At 44.8% G+C, this 14,470-nt stretch overlaps 3 protein-coding genes across 3 annotated transcripts; all 3 read left to right on the top strand.

Moving 5' to 3' along the window:
• The first annotated feature begins 2,434 nt into the window (after nucleotides 1–2,434).
• Osi17 (DUF1676 domain-containing protein Osi17) lies at nucleotides 2,435–5,934 on the top strand. Its single transcript, XM_076773723.1, has 4 exons — nucleotides 2,435–3,086; nucleotides 3,155–3,387; nucleotides 4,029–4,807; nucleotides 5,796–5,934. Exons 1-4 carry the CDS (start codon nucleotides 2,435–2,437, stop codon nucleotides 5,932–5,934), a joined length of 1,803 nt encoding a protein of 600 aa, XP_076629838.1.
• A 2,104-nt stretch (nucleotides 5,935–8,038) lies between these two features.
• On the top strand, nucleotides 8,039–9,327 carry Osi18 (DUF1676 domain-containing protein Osi18). The gene is made up of 3 exons (XM_076774517.1): nucleotides 8,039–8,142; nucleotides 8,337–8,698; nucleotides 9,047–9,327. Exons 1-3 carry the CDS (start codon nucleotides 8,039–8,041, stop codon nucleotides 9,325–9,327), a joined length of 747 nt encoding a protein of 248 aa, XP_076630632.1.
• A 3,209-nt stretch (nucleotides 9,328–12,536) lies between these two features.
• On the top strand, nucleotides 12,537–13,971 carry Osi19 (DUF1676 domain-containing protein Osi19). Its single transcript, XM_076774599.1, has 2 exons — nucleotides 12,537–12,737; nucleotides 13,420–13,971. Exons 1-2 carry the CDS (start codon nucleotides 12,537–12,539, stop codon nucleotides 13,969–13,971), a joined length of 753 nt encoding a protein of 250 aa, XP_076630714.1.
• The last annotated feature ends 499 nt before the right edge of the window (nucleotides 13,972–14,470 follow it).

The following is a 14,470-nucleotide window of genomic DNA, read 5'->3' as shown; positions in this document are numbered from 1 at the left end:
ACTATGCGTTCCGAATTTCACTCTCGCGGTCCACTTTTTTAATCTCTTTTTCCCTCCTTATCGCGATCCGTTGGACAGTTCCGTCGAAAGTCGATGACGACCCGTTTTCGCATTCACCGTGTAAATTCTTAGACGTTTCCTCGTTGCACTAATCCAGAGATAATCGAACTGGATCACTTGCTAGATCGTATTGGACCGGTCTGACGACTCGTAAACAGCGTCTTGCAGCGGTCTGCCAATTCCCTGGCTCCATTCGACGCGGAAAAACGTTTCTTGCGAAGCGACCAACTGCGCCGCAGACGACAATGCGTCCATTTTATCGCTCGACCTCTTATTTAAGATCCAATCTTCGCCAATAATTGGAGCATTATTAAAAAAACCTCAACCATCGCACAGATGTCGACGAACGTAGACGAGCACTGCTTGGGAATAATAATCGAGAAGAATTTGGGTCTTTCGGACCGTTTCTCGAAAATGTAAATAAGTTTCCAAACTCTTTTACGTTTTGTAGCGGATCCGCTAGGTTAAGTTTCACCGATGAGTCAAACTAACAGATCTGGAACGTGACGCAAAAGGATTTGAAACGATATTTATGCTTCCACGAAATACTCTATATTAGAAACATACTGTTTTATTAAACAAACAAAAAATATAAACTGTATGTTGTTCTGAGAAGCACAAAAAGAACTGGAAATCTGTATTGATCGCGGATCTAATGTAATATTAAGACTATTTGTTATTTATTATTTATTAAATGATTTTTAGCTTGAATATAAGATAGTATAGAGAGTAATTATTGGAAATTACATGGAGATAGGAAGATATAATGAGAAAACATGGACATATTAAGGAAGAACTTCAAGATAGCTTAAAAAGTCAAATGGAAACATGACAAAAGTTGATAAAAGTACGTACATCGTTAAGAAGATTATATTCAATTCGCAGGGTCAATATGACAAATAAAGTCTGTATAATATGACTTGTTTCCCGGTAGTGGAAGCGATAGAGGTGCCACTCGGGTGATTTCAACGCGTGGAATGTCGTAGCACCATTCCCAAGCTAAAAGTATTACCACACTGTCGCTGTCATTCGTTTATGAATTTCATTGAAATCCAAATTTTTAAGCACTCTAAACAACGCAGCATAAAAGAGTCGATCTGAAATATTGTATCGTAGATAAAACTACAAAGAAATCATTAGTTCACCTTTAGCAATAAAGAATAGCAATAGAGAACTCCTTTCGAGAGGGAAATGATCGATCAATAATATCATTAAAGATGGGTTTGCAAGGTTTTTTGTATCCAGAAGACCCAGCATGGTGTTGCGGAGGAATGTAATTACTTTCAGAACGATGGCAGACCATGGATCATCGTGCTGGAAATTGCGTTTTATTACTGTTGTCGATTAATAAATTATGGTCTTGATGCACGCGTTGTGTTATATCAAAAAATGTTGAAGAACTTGGTTCATAGTCTCTAATATTAAACAATCAAATATTACTTCCTAACAATTTACATCGAATTTTATTGACGCGAATATATTCCAACCAAAAAATAAAAATCGTGCTTTAATGTAACCGTGAATACGAAGGGTTTGAATAACAATATGTGCAACTAATGACCGTGAACCTATTCTCGAAAGGATCAAAAGTCAGTCCTAAGGGTTGGAGAGGCTCCAACGTCCGTTCTCCAAACATCGTGCAACCAGATCGCACTCGAACGCTGTCTTCCTCGGCCCACTCGTGTTTCTCGAGCAAAATAATCGAAACCAAAACATCTGGTGCGATTCGTACGGTTCGTGGGGCAGAGTGGAGAGCCAATGGTCAGCGTTTCCATCCGCTTTCACCGCGAGCGGAGCCAACGAGGCTGCCGAAACGCGTCGCGGTGCATACAAACACCGAAATCCCTCGGTGAACGCCTTCGAAGGCACGCGTGCGTGTAACCCGAGGCACGGCCGGTTGCAGCCGCAGAGGAGACGATAATGACCTTCCACGGAGCGGCCGGCAGACGGAGTAGGAGGGCCTTTGACACACTTGACGCTCCGGGTGAATTGTAACCGGGAACGGAGGAGCTCGTGGTTAGTTTTGAGCGGGAGATCGAACGGAGCGCGTCTCACGAGAGAGAAAAGGCACGTTGAGCCGGTCGGCGACGACGTGACATGTGCCCCAGGTGACGGACATGTCGAAGGAGTCGGTCTGGGTGTCTGCGACCCAACGGAACTGTGCCAGTTCGAGGATCTCTATCCCCCGAGCGTCGATGGCTTGAGGCTTCGACGCTTCGACGCTCTACGCTACGAGGTCGAATTTGGAAGGGGCATTATTATCGGTTGTGTCCAGGGGTGCATGTGGATGAGTGCTACGGGGTACGTCGAAAGTGCATCGTAGTGGACAGACGCGTTAGGAACAGACTAAAGAGCTGGGAACAAACTTAACGATATGCGGTGCTCGTCGAGAACGCATGCAAGGACGGTGGTGTTGTTGATGTGCTTGTCCGTGGCGCGAGGAAGCTTCTTCACCTTCAAGAACATCAGATCGTACGCGAGGTATTTCCACGTGGACGGTCTGATAGCGAACGAGACCGGCAACGAGCTCTGGAGCGGACTGTTCAGGGACTGCGACAGGTCCGTGACGTTCTCCTGCATACAGAAGAACGCGTACTCGTACCTGGACAACGTGTTCGAGGAACGGGACAACGTCACAGTTTTCGATGGCCTAACCCTGACGAAGAACAATCTGGACTACGGTACGTGTCGCAGAAAAGACCGGGACCCGTTGGACGAGAACCTCGTGGAGGACTCGAGCCGGGTTGACTGTCGCGAAGAGGAAAGTGAAGAGGAGGGGGCAGAGGAGGAGGGCAGAGAGTTCGAGAAAGAGCAGTCACCTTTGGAGGAAGTGACCAGCGCTCTGCGGAGGAGGGCGCTGAAATTCCTCGCGACCAGGGACTACGAGATCCAGTTGCCCGAATTCTACTTCAATGGCGCCGCGGTGAAGATCAGCCCACGCGAGATTGACGAAAACGGTGCCCTGGTCAGGGTGGATTTCGGCCAGCGGGGCTTGCAGACCGAAGGGAGGATCTTCAAGAAACTAAGTACGGTCTTAGATGACTTACGAACGGACGTTATCGTCGGTATTCTAACTCGCGTTTTGGTGTTTTAGGAAAGTTCATACAGAACAAGCTGCTCACGAGCTTCCTGGCGCTGTTGCTCATCATCAAGCTGATCAAGCTGAAGTTCATGTTCGTGATCCCGTTTCTGTTCGGCGTCGGGACCGCCAAGAAGCTGTTCCTTAAGCTGCTGCTGTTCTTCATACCCGCGTTCGCGCACGTGTTCAAGCTCTGCTCGAGCTATTACAGCGCGCATTCCACTAAGTACCATCACCATCACCATCAGGTAATGGTTACGATGATCTTTACTTCGGCATCGACACCGCGACCTTTGAACGTTGCGTGGAAATGTACAGGGTGTCTCGTTGTCGATCGTACGTTCGATTGAACTTTGTCTTTATAGTTCTCTGAATTAATGAATGGGAGTTGTCAGAGCTTCAAGTCCGAAATCTTGTTTTCGTAAATACTAGAGAGAAGAGTGAGGGAGGGGATAGTGAAAGAGAGTGAGATTCATTTATCACGGTACGAGCAGCTCTAGGAAGTGGGGGAGGATAACTTTCTGACTCTAGGATAATCTTTGAAGATTACAAGTTTGTTAATATTTACAAAATTATTCTAATCGTATACTGTATACATTATATATCGTTCGGGGCAAATAATGAAGTGCGAGAATATTAAGATAAAAGTAATTTATGCAACAGAAGTTATTTTCGACCACAGTTTGCTCCATCGCATTTTGTATCTTTTCCATAATCTTTTAATTTACATAGCAAATATGTTTCTTCTCGTGCACGTGATCGAATCACCCGGAAATAATTTGTGTCGAATAAATTACGTTTATCTTTTGGCACGTATAATTGACATCAAAATGTCAAGAGTACCAGAAGATATTCGTGACACCAATTTTAATACTCGTCCCCATTTCAGATAGCTCATCACCACCATCACGTTCCGGTTCCAGTCCCGGTGCCCACCTATTACAACAACCACCACCACCATCACGAAGAGGAGCTGGACACTTACGACTATGCGCATCCTCATATTCAATATCGAAAGGACATGGAAGAGCTGAAAGAGTGGGGAATCGAGCCATACGAGGATCCAGAATACCAAAACGAGCCAATGGCCGCTGGTACCGCTCCCATACGTACTCCAGGAGTACTTCCAGCGCCATTTCCGTCGCCTAACTACCCTGGAACGTACGGTGTACCCCAATACGCGCCAAACGCCCAACCGATACCACCCTCGTTTCAAGAAAAGCGTCCGTTCTCGGCTCACAATTTGGCCTACTCAGCGTACGTTGATAACAATCGTCGACAGGTGCAACAACCGACTCCGGTCATCAATCCTGTCGTCAATCCTATCGTTAAACCTGTTATCAACGTTCCTCAGAATCCTGGAAATCTAGTGGTAGCGACGCTGCCAGTCGCGGCGAACGTTAAAAATTCTTACACCGCCCTCGGGCAACAGAATCTTCGGCAGATTTCCGCGAAGAGCTCGCAGACGGAGACGAAGAAGCCCGTCGCGACGCAACGACAGGGTCAAGACGACGAGTATTACGGTCCGATAGTCGGCCGACTGGAGGACATCTTCAAGCAGTTGAGATTCTTCGAGGAATCGTGCAAAGAGAGGCTGGTCTGCAGTATGTACAAGAACCCAACCGTCTACTCGCCGCACAGTAACCTCGTGTCGAACGAACTCTCCAGGTAGGGACTAAAATAGCGGCCAGAAAGCAATTAGCGAACTAATAGGTCGTGAAATTGCTCATGGAACAGACCGCGGTGGATATCTAATTACTATACGCGAAATAATTAAGAGATTCCGTTTCTGTGCAATTCTGGAGATTCAAGGAAATATCAGGGGGCTCTTCGTTTAGTGATATGCGGTGCAGTAGATTTTAGAGAAAGTTAAACGGAATTATAATTGAGTTGGACTAGGAATTATAATTAAAACATTATGATTATTGAGTATTTCATTTGTCAGAAAATTTCATACCGATAGTATAATCAATTAGATAGTTATCTTGTGTATCTTGAGAAACACGTTATTAATATCTTGGGAAGAGTAGAATGGTGGTGAAACGATACACTTTCCAATAAAAATCAGATCTCGAGCATAGTCGTCTCGCGGAAACTGTTGCGGCGTTCAGTAGAAAGGAGAAAGGAAACCTTTGGAAGCGTTTAGCTATCGTTGGCCGCCTTTCAAAAATGTTAATCCTCCCGCGACCGATCGGGAATCAATTTTGTCACCTGCGTCGGCGGACAGGTGTCACAATTCAATGACGATCGCACGGTGAACTTGATTTTCGACGATCGCGGGCGTCGATTTGCAAAGAGAAAGGTGGCCACCGCCCCGAATCACTCGAATCGGAACGTCGAATCACGTTCCAGGCGGACCTGTCTCGTTTTTCCCGCTGCTCGCGATCGTTCACAACAATGAGCGCGATCGCGAACCAGCGACGAAGGAAATTGCTCCGTCTAGAAACGTGAAATCGTTAGTTCCGCCAGAAAACTAACGCTCTCGCGAGACCTCGTTAATATATACGGAATAATCGTCCTGTTAGCGAGACCCGTTGACTCGCTGAACGACACGAATGTCAGCGACACGCAAACCTTCGCGTTATAAGACGATCACCAATTTCTCGATGCAGGACTGTGTCAGAGAGTTCGATTAACGAGTTTCTATTTTTTCCAGGGACCCGCAGGAGCTGAAACAAACAGGAACCGAGAGCTTGTCCAGCCAGAAGTTTCACAGATACCTCAGCGCGGCTAGATTGGGTCAAGATGGTGGAGATTGCCTGCGAATGTACCCATGTCACATAAACACCGAGTAAATCTGATGTTTCTTGTCGCCGGTTAATAGAGTGTCGTTGGAGACCCGTGACGACACGCCATGCGTTGAAGTCTCCAGCTTAACCACGCGTTGAAATCTCCAGCGCGTCAAGCATTGAAGTCTCCAGCACGTCACGCATCGATGTTTCGATGTTTTGAAGTTTCCAATGCAGTTTAAGCGGTAGATTCCGCAAAACGTGATCGTGCAGTCGATGCAGGAGGCCCACGAACACCGAATTGCTACTCGAAAACGACGAACGAAATTCCCCCGACCGTAGGATCGTAGATTATTTCGTGCACAGCGTACCGAAATGCTGTAACGGGCATTTTATTAGCATTCTACCGCTACGACCGTGGTTGTTTTATTTGTCCTTAAAAGTTTCTTGCACGAGGAGTATTAAATCGAATGAGAAAGACGAAATCTTTCTCTTCGATTTAACCGTAATTCGTTGGATCGTGGGTACAATTCGATTAGTGGCATAGGTAGAAGATGATTCTCCCTTCGAGTAATGTATTTTTGTACAAAGAACGACGACGATGATTTTTTTTTATGAAATCCTATAGTCGATTTATTTATTTGTATCGAGGACTCGATGGGTTGGGACTTGGACACGAAGATATTAAATTTGTAAACAGTTCTGGATCGATTTGTTCGTCTCAATTGGGTTTGGGACTTCGCGATTGTTTCGAGTAGTTGAATAAGATTTTCTGACGAAGTGTCGAACATTGTGCGTTTCATTGACACCTTGTCAGAAGAGTCGTACTGAGATGAATCTAATGCTGCGTTAGACTAGTTTGAATCCTGTGGTTTTCCAGAGTTCTGTAAAGGACGTGATAAGCCTGGATCACGTGGCGTTCGCAGCATTACGCGTTTTTAATTGTTATATAGGAATAGAAATGTATAAATGTTCTAAGACCTCTGTACAATTGAACGTGGACATACTGTAAATTAAGAATGAAGTTGCTTCTGTCGTATTTCGATAAGTACGACGATCCGAAGCAAACGATAACTAATTTACGCTCATTGTATATTATTATGGACGCGTACGAATCTCTAAAGAGAGAGCACCTAATGTTAGACGTAAGGATTTATTTATTTTTAACGAATTATTTATTGAAACCTTCTCGGGTGCCATACCCAATTATTATTTGTTATGTGTAACAGGTCGATTAGTATATAAGTTACTTGTTGTACAAAGAGAAACGATTCTTCGATGACACTACCTCGAAGTTTCAATGTATATCATTGTTCCGTTTAATAAACTATGTGAAAAAAACGTTATTATGGTGATTGAAAATAGGAAAAGCCTGTCCCTCTTCCATAGCGACCGAAATACTATATGCAGGTAATATTTAACAATATATTTGTATTCTAATCTGCTACGACTGCAAATTAAAAAAATCTGAAACATAGGTGTCAGCATTTGCAAAGCTCTCAAAAAAATTTATAATCGGTAAGAGAAATTCGTGAAAATCATGGATAAAGCAGCGGGGATCCATTTTATCGACGCAACGAAGCCCACAAATATAGTAATACGCATAAAATTACGATAGTTACTAGATCAAGCACAGTCGAAAAGCTTAATGCAAACTCGAACAAAATCCCCAATAGAAAATCACTTTCTAATCATTTTCCAACGATCCTCGTCATTCCCCTTTCATAGACCATTCTCGCTTTCATCTATTCTCCTCTCACGATCGTCGTGCGAGCAATTTCACTGCGTCACGACTAGTTTCCACGCGGCCAACGACTCCGCGTATTTTCCAAAATTTTACCACGGAATCCGCGACCCTAACGTCGGAGTTCTATCGGCAGTGTCGCTAACTCGACTAACATGGAGCCTCCGTAATGCAGAGGTCATGTGCAGAACCGGAAATGGCAGTAAGAGTGGATGTCGAAACCAAAATCGTTCCCCAGGGACGGAACGCGAAGCCGTGAAAACATCGTCACCCTAGATAACGAGGCTTTCTTCTTTCCTTTCAGTCAGCCACACGTCCCTGATCAAAATTCATCGACCGTACGTGGCTCCCATCGACTATAAAACCGCGTTGTCTTCGTTCAAACCGGCATTCGGTGGTTAGCCTCGCAAATCGGTGGGTAGCGTCATGAAGTTTCTTACAATCGTTGCGTCCGTGGCCCTTCTGGCAGCCCTAGCGGCCGCGGAGAGGACGGAGACCACGGCTGACGCCCTTCAAAGAATTTATTACAGGTGAGCACGGCAAATATAACAGAGATAATTAAAATAAATCAAATTTTCCAATAGTCTTCATCGCTTCGTAAATATTTCAATAGAAACGTCGAGTCAAAAGACTAACTTTGGATTGATTTGGACGTTTAAAATTGCTTCTTTCGTCTGGTTCCAATATTATTTTGTCAAGAGGTAATTGACTGTTGCGTTTTCAGGTGCGTAGACAACGAGTCGATGTACTCCTGCGTGAAACCGAAGGTCCTGGCTTACCTGAGCAACGCCGTGAAGCAAGACAGACTCGCCATCACCGAGGACTTGGCGGTGGTGAAGTCGCGTGACCTGTTCGAGGATAACAACGAGGAGTACTATCCGTCGCAGTACGACTCCGTGGACCCGGCCAGAAGCGAGCTTCTGAGGTCCATGATGTTGGAGAAACTGGACGCGTACCTGTCGAGCCATCAGCTCGAGGCTAAGCTGCCGGAAGCCATCGCTGGATCTAACATTGTACCGAGATCCTTGGTGGAGAACATGCCCACAAGCTTGACTATCCCTCTTTCGGACTCGTCGAACGGACAAGGTGAGAAAATCGTTTTCTCTAATCGATGCAAACTGTGTAGAATTAATTCTCAGACTCTTCGGGTTAATAATACTACTCATTTCTTGACGTTCAGACGATTTAGTTCTTTACTATCTAAGAGACAAGTACTCAGAATCGTCTAAGTTTGTTTTAAAAATATTAACGTGACTATTTAGTGCGAGCTCCATATCAATTTTCTGTATTATATTATAACTTTACACTGGATCCCACCAGCTTTAAAAAATGAGTACAATTATTATTTCCGAAGAAGCGTTAAATTCCTGAGTCATTTGAGGATGATTATTTAAAGAGTTGTAGAAACGATAATAATACCAATGTCTTCCTTAGGCCGTGGATTCGTCAAAAAGGTCATGATACCGTTCCTCCTGGGTCTGAAGTTCAAGGCCACAGCCTTGGTGCCGCTGGCACTTGCCCTGATCGCCCTGAAGACGTGGAAAGCTTTAACGCTGGGTCTCCTGTCCATGGTTCTGAGCGGAGCGATGATGATCTTCAAGCTGACCAAGCCGAAGGTCGCCTACGAGGTCGTCCATTATGGTCACCCGCCAGTGGAACATCCCCCTCACTGGGACACGGCGCCCCATGGACCCTACAGAGCCTACAGGAAGTAGGCTGACGCGTACAAAACGACCCTCGCCCCTAGATCATTCTATTTAATATTTATTCGCGCGACTCTGTCTTATTTATAATAAAATTCTTTACATGGTCTCATGAAACCTTCGTCTCTGTCACTGAAACCCTACCAGAAAACGCTCGATCACTTACCTTTTTACTTGCACGACGAGAATCCGGGGATTCGTTTGGGAAATCGAAGAAAGTCGTCGTAAATTGGAAATCTAGCGTGCGGGGGTGGAATTGGGTCCGGGAGCCGCGTTGTTTGGAATTGCGAAGCAGTGAAAGTACAAGTCTTGCTTTTGTAGGTTGTCCGAGAGTTTCCCTCGATTCTTCGATCGAATTCAAATTCGTGTTCGTTTCGATCCACGCGATCGTGGTTGTTCGTAGAGCTGACACTATGAGTCAGGTTCGAAGGATCACGTACCGAGTTTATGCGACGACTTCCGCGCGGAAATCTGCTGGATCATAGACAACGAGGAACGTAAACACTGGAAAATTCTAAAGAAGAGGAAAATAGAGCCGTGGAGTCGCGACGATCGGTGACATCGATCGACGGCTGCCTCGGCCTGAATGTTTATGCAAACTCGACCCAAAATTCCAATTACCGTTTGCTTCGTTGTTACGGGCGGCAGGAAGTCGGGCAGAGCGGACAAAAGTGTCTCCTCGCAACCCCACGCGCGCATTCTCGCACGTGAAACTCGCACGCAACGAGCATTTCTGATGCGATCGAAGAAATCTCTCGATCTCGATGGATCCGACGACCACGCACGGCTTGGTCGGAGTCGCGACAGGGTGGAATTACCTGCGTTCGAGATATACAGGGTGGATCGCGTAATTCTACCACTGTGAACTCTACTCTTGAATCATCTATTGTATGCAAAAATTTTTCATGAAAGTATTGCATCGCGTTGGGGGCGATGTACGATGCTTCTTTGCAGAGTTATCAACGCCATATTCAATTTTTTTTAAAATCAAGCACGTATGAAGAATAATATATTGATATCGGTGATTAGAGGCTGATGTTACTTTGAGCTGAGCTATTGTTTCTTGAAGCTTTTGTAATATTAAAATTTCAGTATTTCGTGTTAATGGAATAAAATAATGGACATTCTTGATAACTCGTGTATACAATAGTTGATTTAAGAGCCATTTAAAGTGGTAAATATACACCCTATATTTATTGAATATCAATAGGCAACGTGTCACTCGAATATAGGTTAGATCTCACGAACTAGGTCTGTCGTTGTCAGTGTTTGTATTTAAATGGTGCAGTGCTTGGAGCTCATTCGTAAGTCCTTTCACTTTTTCTTGAATTGTTGATGAACATCGGTGCTTAAATAAAACTCTATTAACGGAACTACTGAGGAGAATATTAACTCCATAATTTAGAATAAACTGATTCACGTGATTTCAGTTTTAGAGGTGGCAGAAACGCTTCTTGTCAGAGAAAAAAAAGAAGCGAAATATTTTATACTTCAAAATGATATGAGTTGACCCATACGAACTAAAGTTTAATTAGGTATAATTAACACGTACGTTGGTAATGGGAACCCAATTGACGTCTTCGCCGCGCAGGGTGAATATCACTGGCATCTTGAAGGGGTGGGGAGCGTGCAGGCACTAACGGAGCAAACGTGTGGAAAGTGTCGTGTTCGTGGCGCGAATAAACGATCGATTCAATGCCAATGTTACGGTGCCATTGGTGCCAAGGATGAAGGGTCTTCTACTCTTACTCGAAGTGCGCGACTTCCGCCTAACCGTCGCGGGTCGATGCTGTAAGATAGCGCGGCGAATATTCGAAAGTTTCGCCCGGTTTATTGCGTGATCCGATTGTTTTATTAAGCACCCGATCCAGGTCGATCGAAGAATGTTTCAAAAATAGATACATATAATTCAAATCCCCTTTCCCAACACGGAAGGAACCCAGATACTAAAGGCATTCTAGACTGTGAAACAAAAGTCAAAGATCTGTGATTTCGAAACAAATTCAATTTAAATGATAATAGATTCGTTTATTTTGTTCACGCCCCCTGGCTTTTCTTAACAATAACATTCCAATATTTTGAAAACATTTATATATACTTAGAAACAAGAGTTTCATAGTATTTTATATTGTGATTCAAATTGTTTCAATGTAAAATTTTTAATTCGTGTTCTTGAGTGATCAGGAAGTGAACCCTAACGGTACTCGCAGAATGACACTTACAGTTCGAATTGAAGAAATATTTCACATTGAACAAGTAAATATGTAACTGTTCAATCGCTTTAATGTGCTCTGCATGTGCCATCGAATGCCAGCCACCAAAATACGCGTGGCAGCGAACGTGTTAATGCAAACATTAGCAGTCCGCCATGATTGACGAAGAAATATACTAAATTATTTTCTAGTTTGAATAATATTAAATAGAGTTATAAGGAAGGACTTAATCGTTAGAACAGAAGGGGTTAAGGGAGTACTACAATTTATATTAAGAAGAAATAAATCCATATTTTTCAAAATCCCTAATTCAGGCAATAAAGACATGCTTGTCGAAGGCTTCCTCCAAGTCAATAATAATACTAGATTTTGAGATATCATGTCAGGTGTAAAATAAGATTTCCAGAGAAATGCAAAGTGTTTATTGTGCCACTCGACTGTGGGTGACAAACGCATTCAAACCTCTGCAAATCCGATGTTAAAGGCTCTGCATACATATTTTCGATGACTTTTACTCAAATGAAATGAAGCGAAACGAAGTTAATTTGTTGAACATTCTTGAGTGGAAGGCCTTAAGCGGGCCTGGTACCGATAGAAAACAAAGCGGTGGTTAATATCGAAAGATGATCGCGTTTCGCGTTCGGGGCACGCGACGCGCAGCCGACATCGGATCGGCCGACATCGCTCGTGTGTCGCAGAAAGCCTTTCTATCGCTGTCGATCCCATAGTCCCGTCACGATCGCGGCGAGGCCTCGATAATCGAACACCATACTGAACGAAAAGAAAATTCGTGGCGAAACGGAAGTGGGGGCGTTCGGGTGCTCCGCTACGCGATGAACGCACGACGTCCCGACGACCTACGGTGGCTCCGTATAAATAGCCCGATGCCCAACCCATCGGCATCAGTCGCGGCACTATCGTCGTTTCCAGACAATCGTCCCCCGAAAGCCACAGTATCCGATCCTCAGGGTATACGCGACTCGACGTCTCTCACTTCCCCGGGAAACCATGAAGTTCATCGTCCTGTGCTCTCTGCTGGCCCTGGCGGCCGCCCAGCCAGCGAAAAACGACCTGTGGAAGGGCAGCAGCATGGACCAGATGGTGGATCAGACCAAGATCGAATGCGCGCAGAAGAACGACGAGGTCTCCTGCATGAAGTTCAAGGTCTTGAATCTGCTCGACCAGATCTTCCGCAAAGACAGCTTCAAGGCAAGTGCTAGCTCACCGTTTGGCTAAACGTCGCGCTCGAGGAACGATATACGCGCCTGGGAATGCTCCAGACTGGTCGCTTTCAAGTGACACGATGTTATTTGCTTATTCGCTCGAAAGCGGAGTAGCGACTTTTGTCTCGAACTAATGAGTGAATTCCTTGGGGAAGAAACTTAATTGTGCCGATATTCGAGTATCGAAACTACACTAATTTGCTTGAAAGCGGGGTAGCATCAACCAGAAGACAACTACCTGTCTAACTACATCATACTTCGTTCTTTGCAGCATGGTGACCATTTAGAAAATTTCCAGTTGAAACGTTAGTGGCTAGCAAGGATTACCAACATGAAAACCTTGTAGTACTTCTACAAAATGGTAGAAGGTAAAGTGAAGCCATGATGGAGTCATGAAATCTAATGACGGTGCTTGAATGGACATTTTCTAGCTGGTCACCTGAGATCTAACGCAGACCTATACGTCGTTGCTTGAACACAGGGTGGGAATTCGGTCTTATAACCGGACTCTTATAACTCAGACTGCACTCGTAATAAATCTTTCCTAATTCAGCGCAATTTCAGCTATAATTTCGTCACTTTCGTTGTTCTATCGTTTTAGAAACATTACTGATCTGGTTTAGGGTTTCGAGTTTAACGAGAATTCCTCGACTTTCCCCTTTGTACAGGTTTCGGAGACGGTGGAAGTGACTCGCAACTCTTACCCGGTGGAGGAGGTGTCCGCTCGTGGCGAGGCATCCCTTCTGGAAAACGTGGAGAGCTACCTGTCCTCTCACGACGTGACCTTCAAGCTGCCGTTAGACTCATCGGTGAAGGTGAGCGCCAGGAACATCGACGACGATCAGCTCACCTTCGACCTGAAGTTCGGCCAGGGTCGTGCCGTCGAGGAGGCGCGAAAGTCTAAGTTGAAGAAGGTCGTCATCCCCATCCTGGTGTTCGTCCTGCTAAAGGCAATGACTCTGATCCCTCTGGCCATTGGTGTCCTCGGTCTGAAGGCCTGGAACGCTCTGCAATTGTCCTTCTTCAGCTTCATCGTCGCAGTCGGTATGGCCATCTTCCAACTGTGCAAGAAGATCGCGGCCGACGGCCACGCTGCTCCGCTCACGGCTCACGGACCCTGGGAATACCAGGCTGCCCAATACAGGTCCTTCCAGGATGTCGAGCAGCCCTCGTCCCAGTACGCGCAGGATCTTGCGTATTCCGCACACGCGCAGTCGTAAACCGTTCCCCGTGCGTTCACTCTGCTGTCGCGACTTTTGTAAAATACCTGTCTTCCTCCTCTACTCTGTACCCTTTATTTAATAAATTATTATTTGCAATTTACGTGACACGTGTTTCGTCCACCTCCAACGATCGAGAGGGAAAAAATAATTAGAAAATCTGGAACTCGAATCTGCTGCGTTAACAGTATTTAGCGTTTAGTATTCAGAGGAGCATTCCGGGTACTTTGGAAGCTATAAAATGTAAGAATTTAGTATTCAAAGGAGTATTTCGGTACTTGGAAAGCAAGATTGAATGCAGATATAATAATATTCCGAGGGAAGGATCGATTCTTTGAAAACTGTACGAGATATTTACTATATAGTATTTAATATTCAGAGGGGTATTTAGTGCTTTGGAATGTATGCAAGATCGAAATTTAATATTCGCGGTCTAGCATTTAATATTCAGAGGTTCTTCGAAAGCTGGACAAAATAGAAAGTTAATATTCAGTATTTA

The sequence above is a fragment of the Colletes latitarsis genome, chromosome 10 (genome assembly GCF_051014445.1).
Source record: "Colletes latitarsis isolate SP2378_abdomen chromosome 10, iyColLati1, whole genome shotgun sequence".
In the NCBI taxonomy this organism is placed as follows: domain Eukaryota; kingdom Metazoa; phylum Arthropoda; class Insecta; order Hymenoptera; family Colletidae; genus Colletes; species Colletes latitarsis.
Note: the sequence above shows the minus strand (reverse complement) of the source record. Positions and strands in the feature narration are given on the sequence as shown.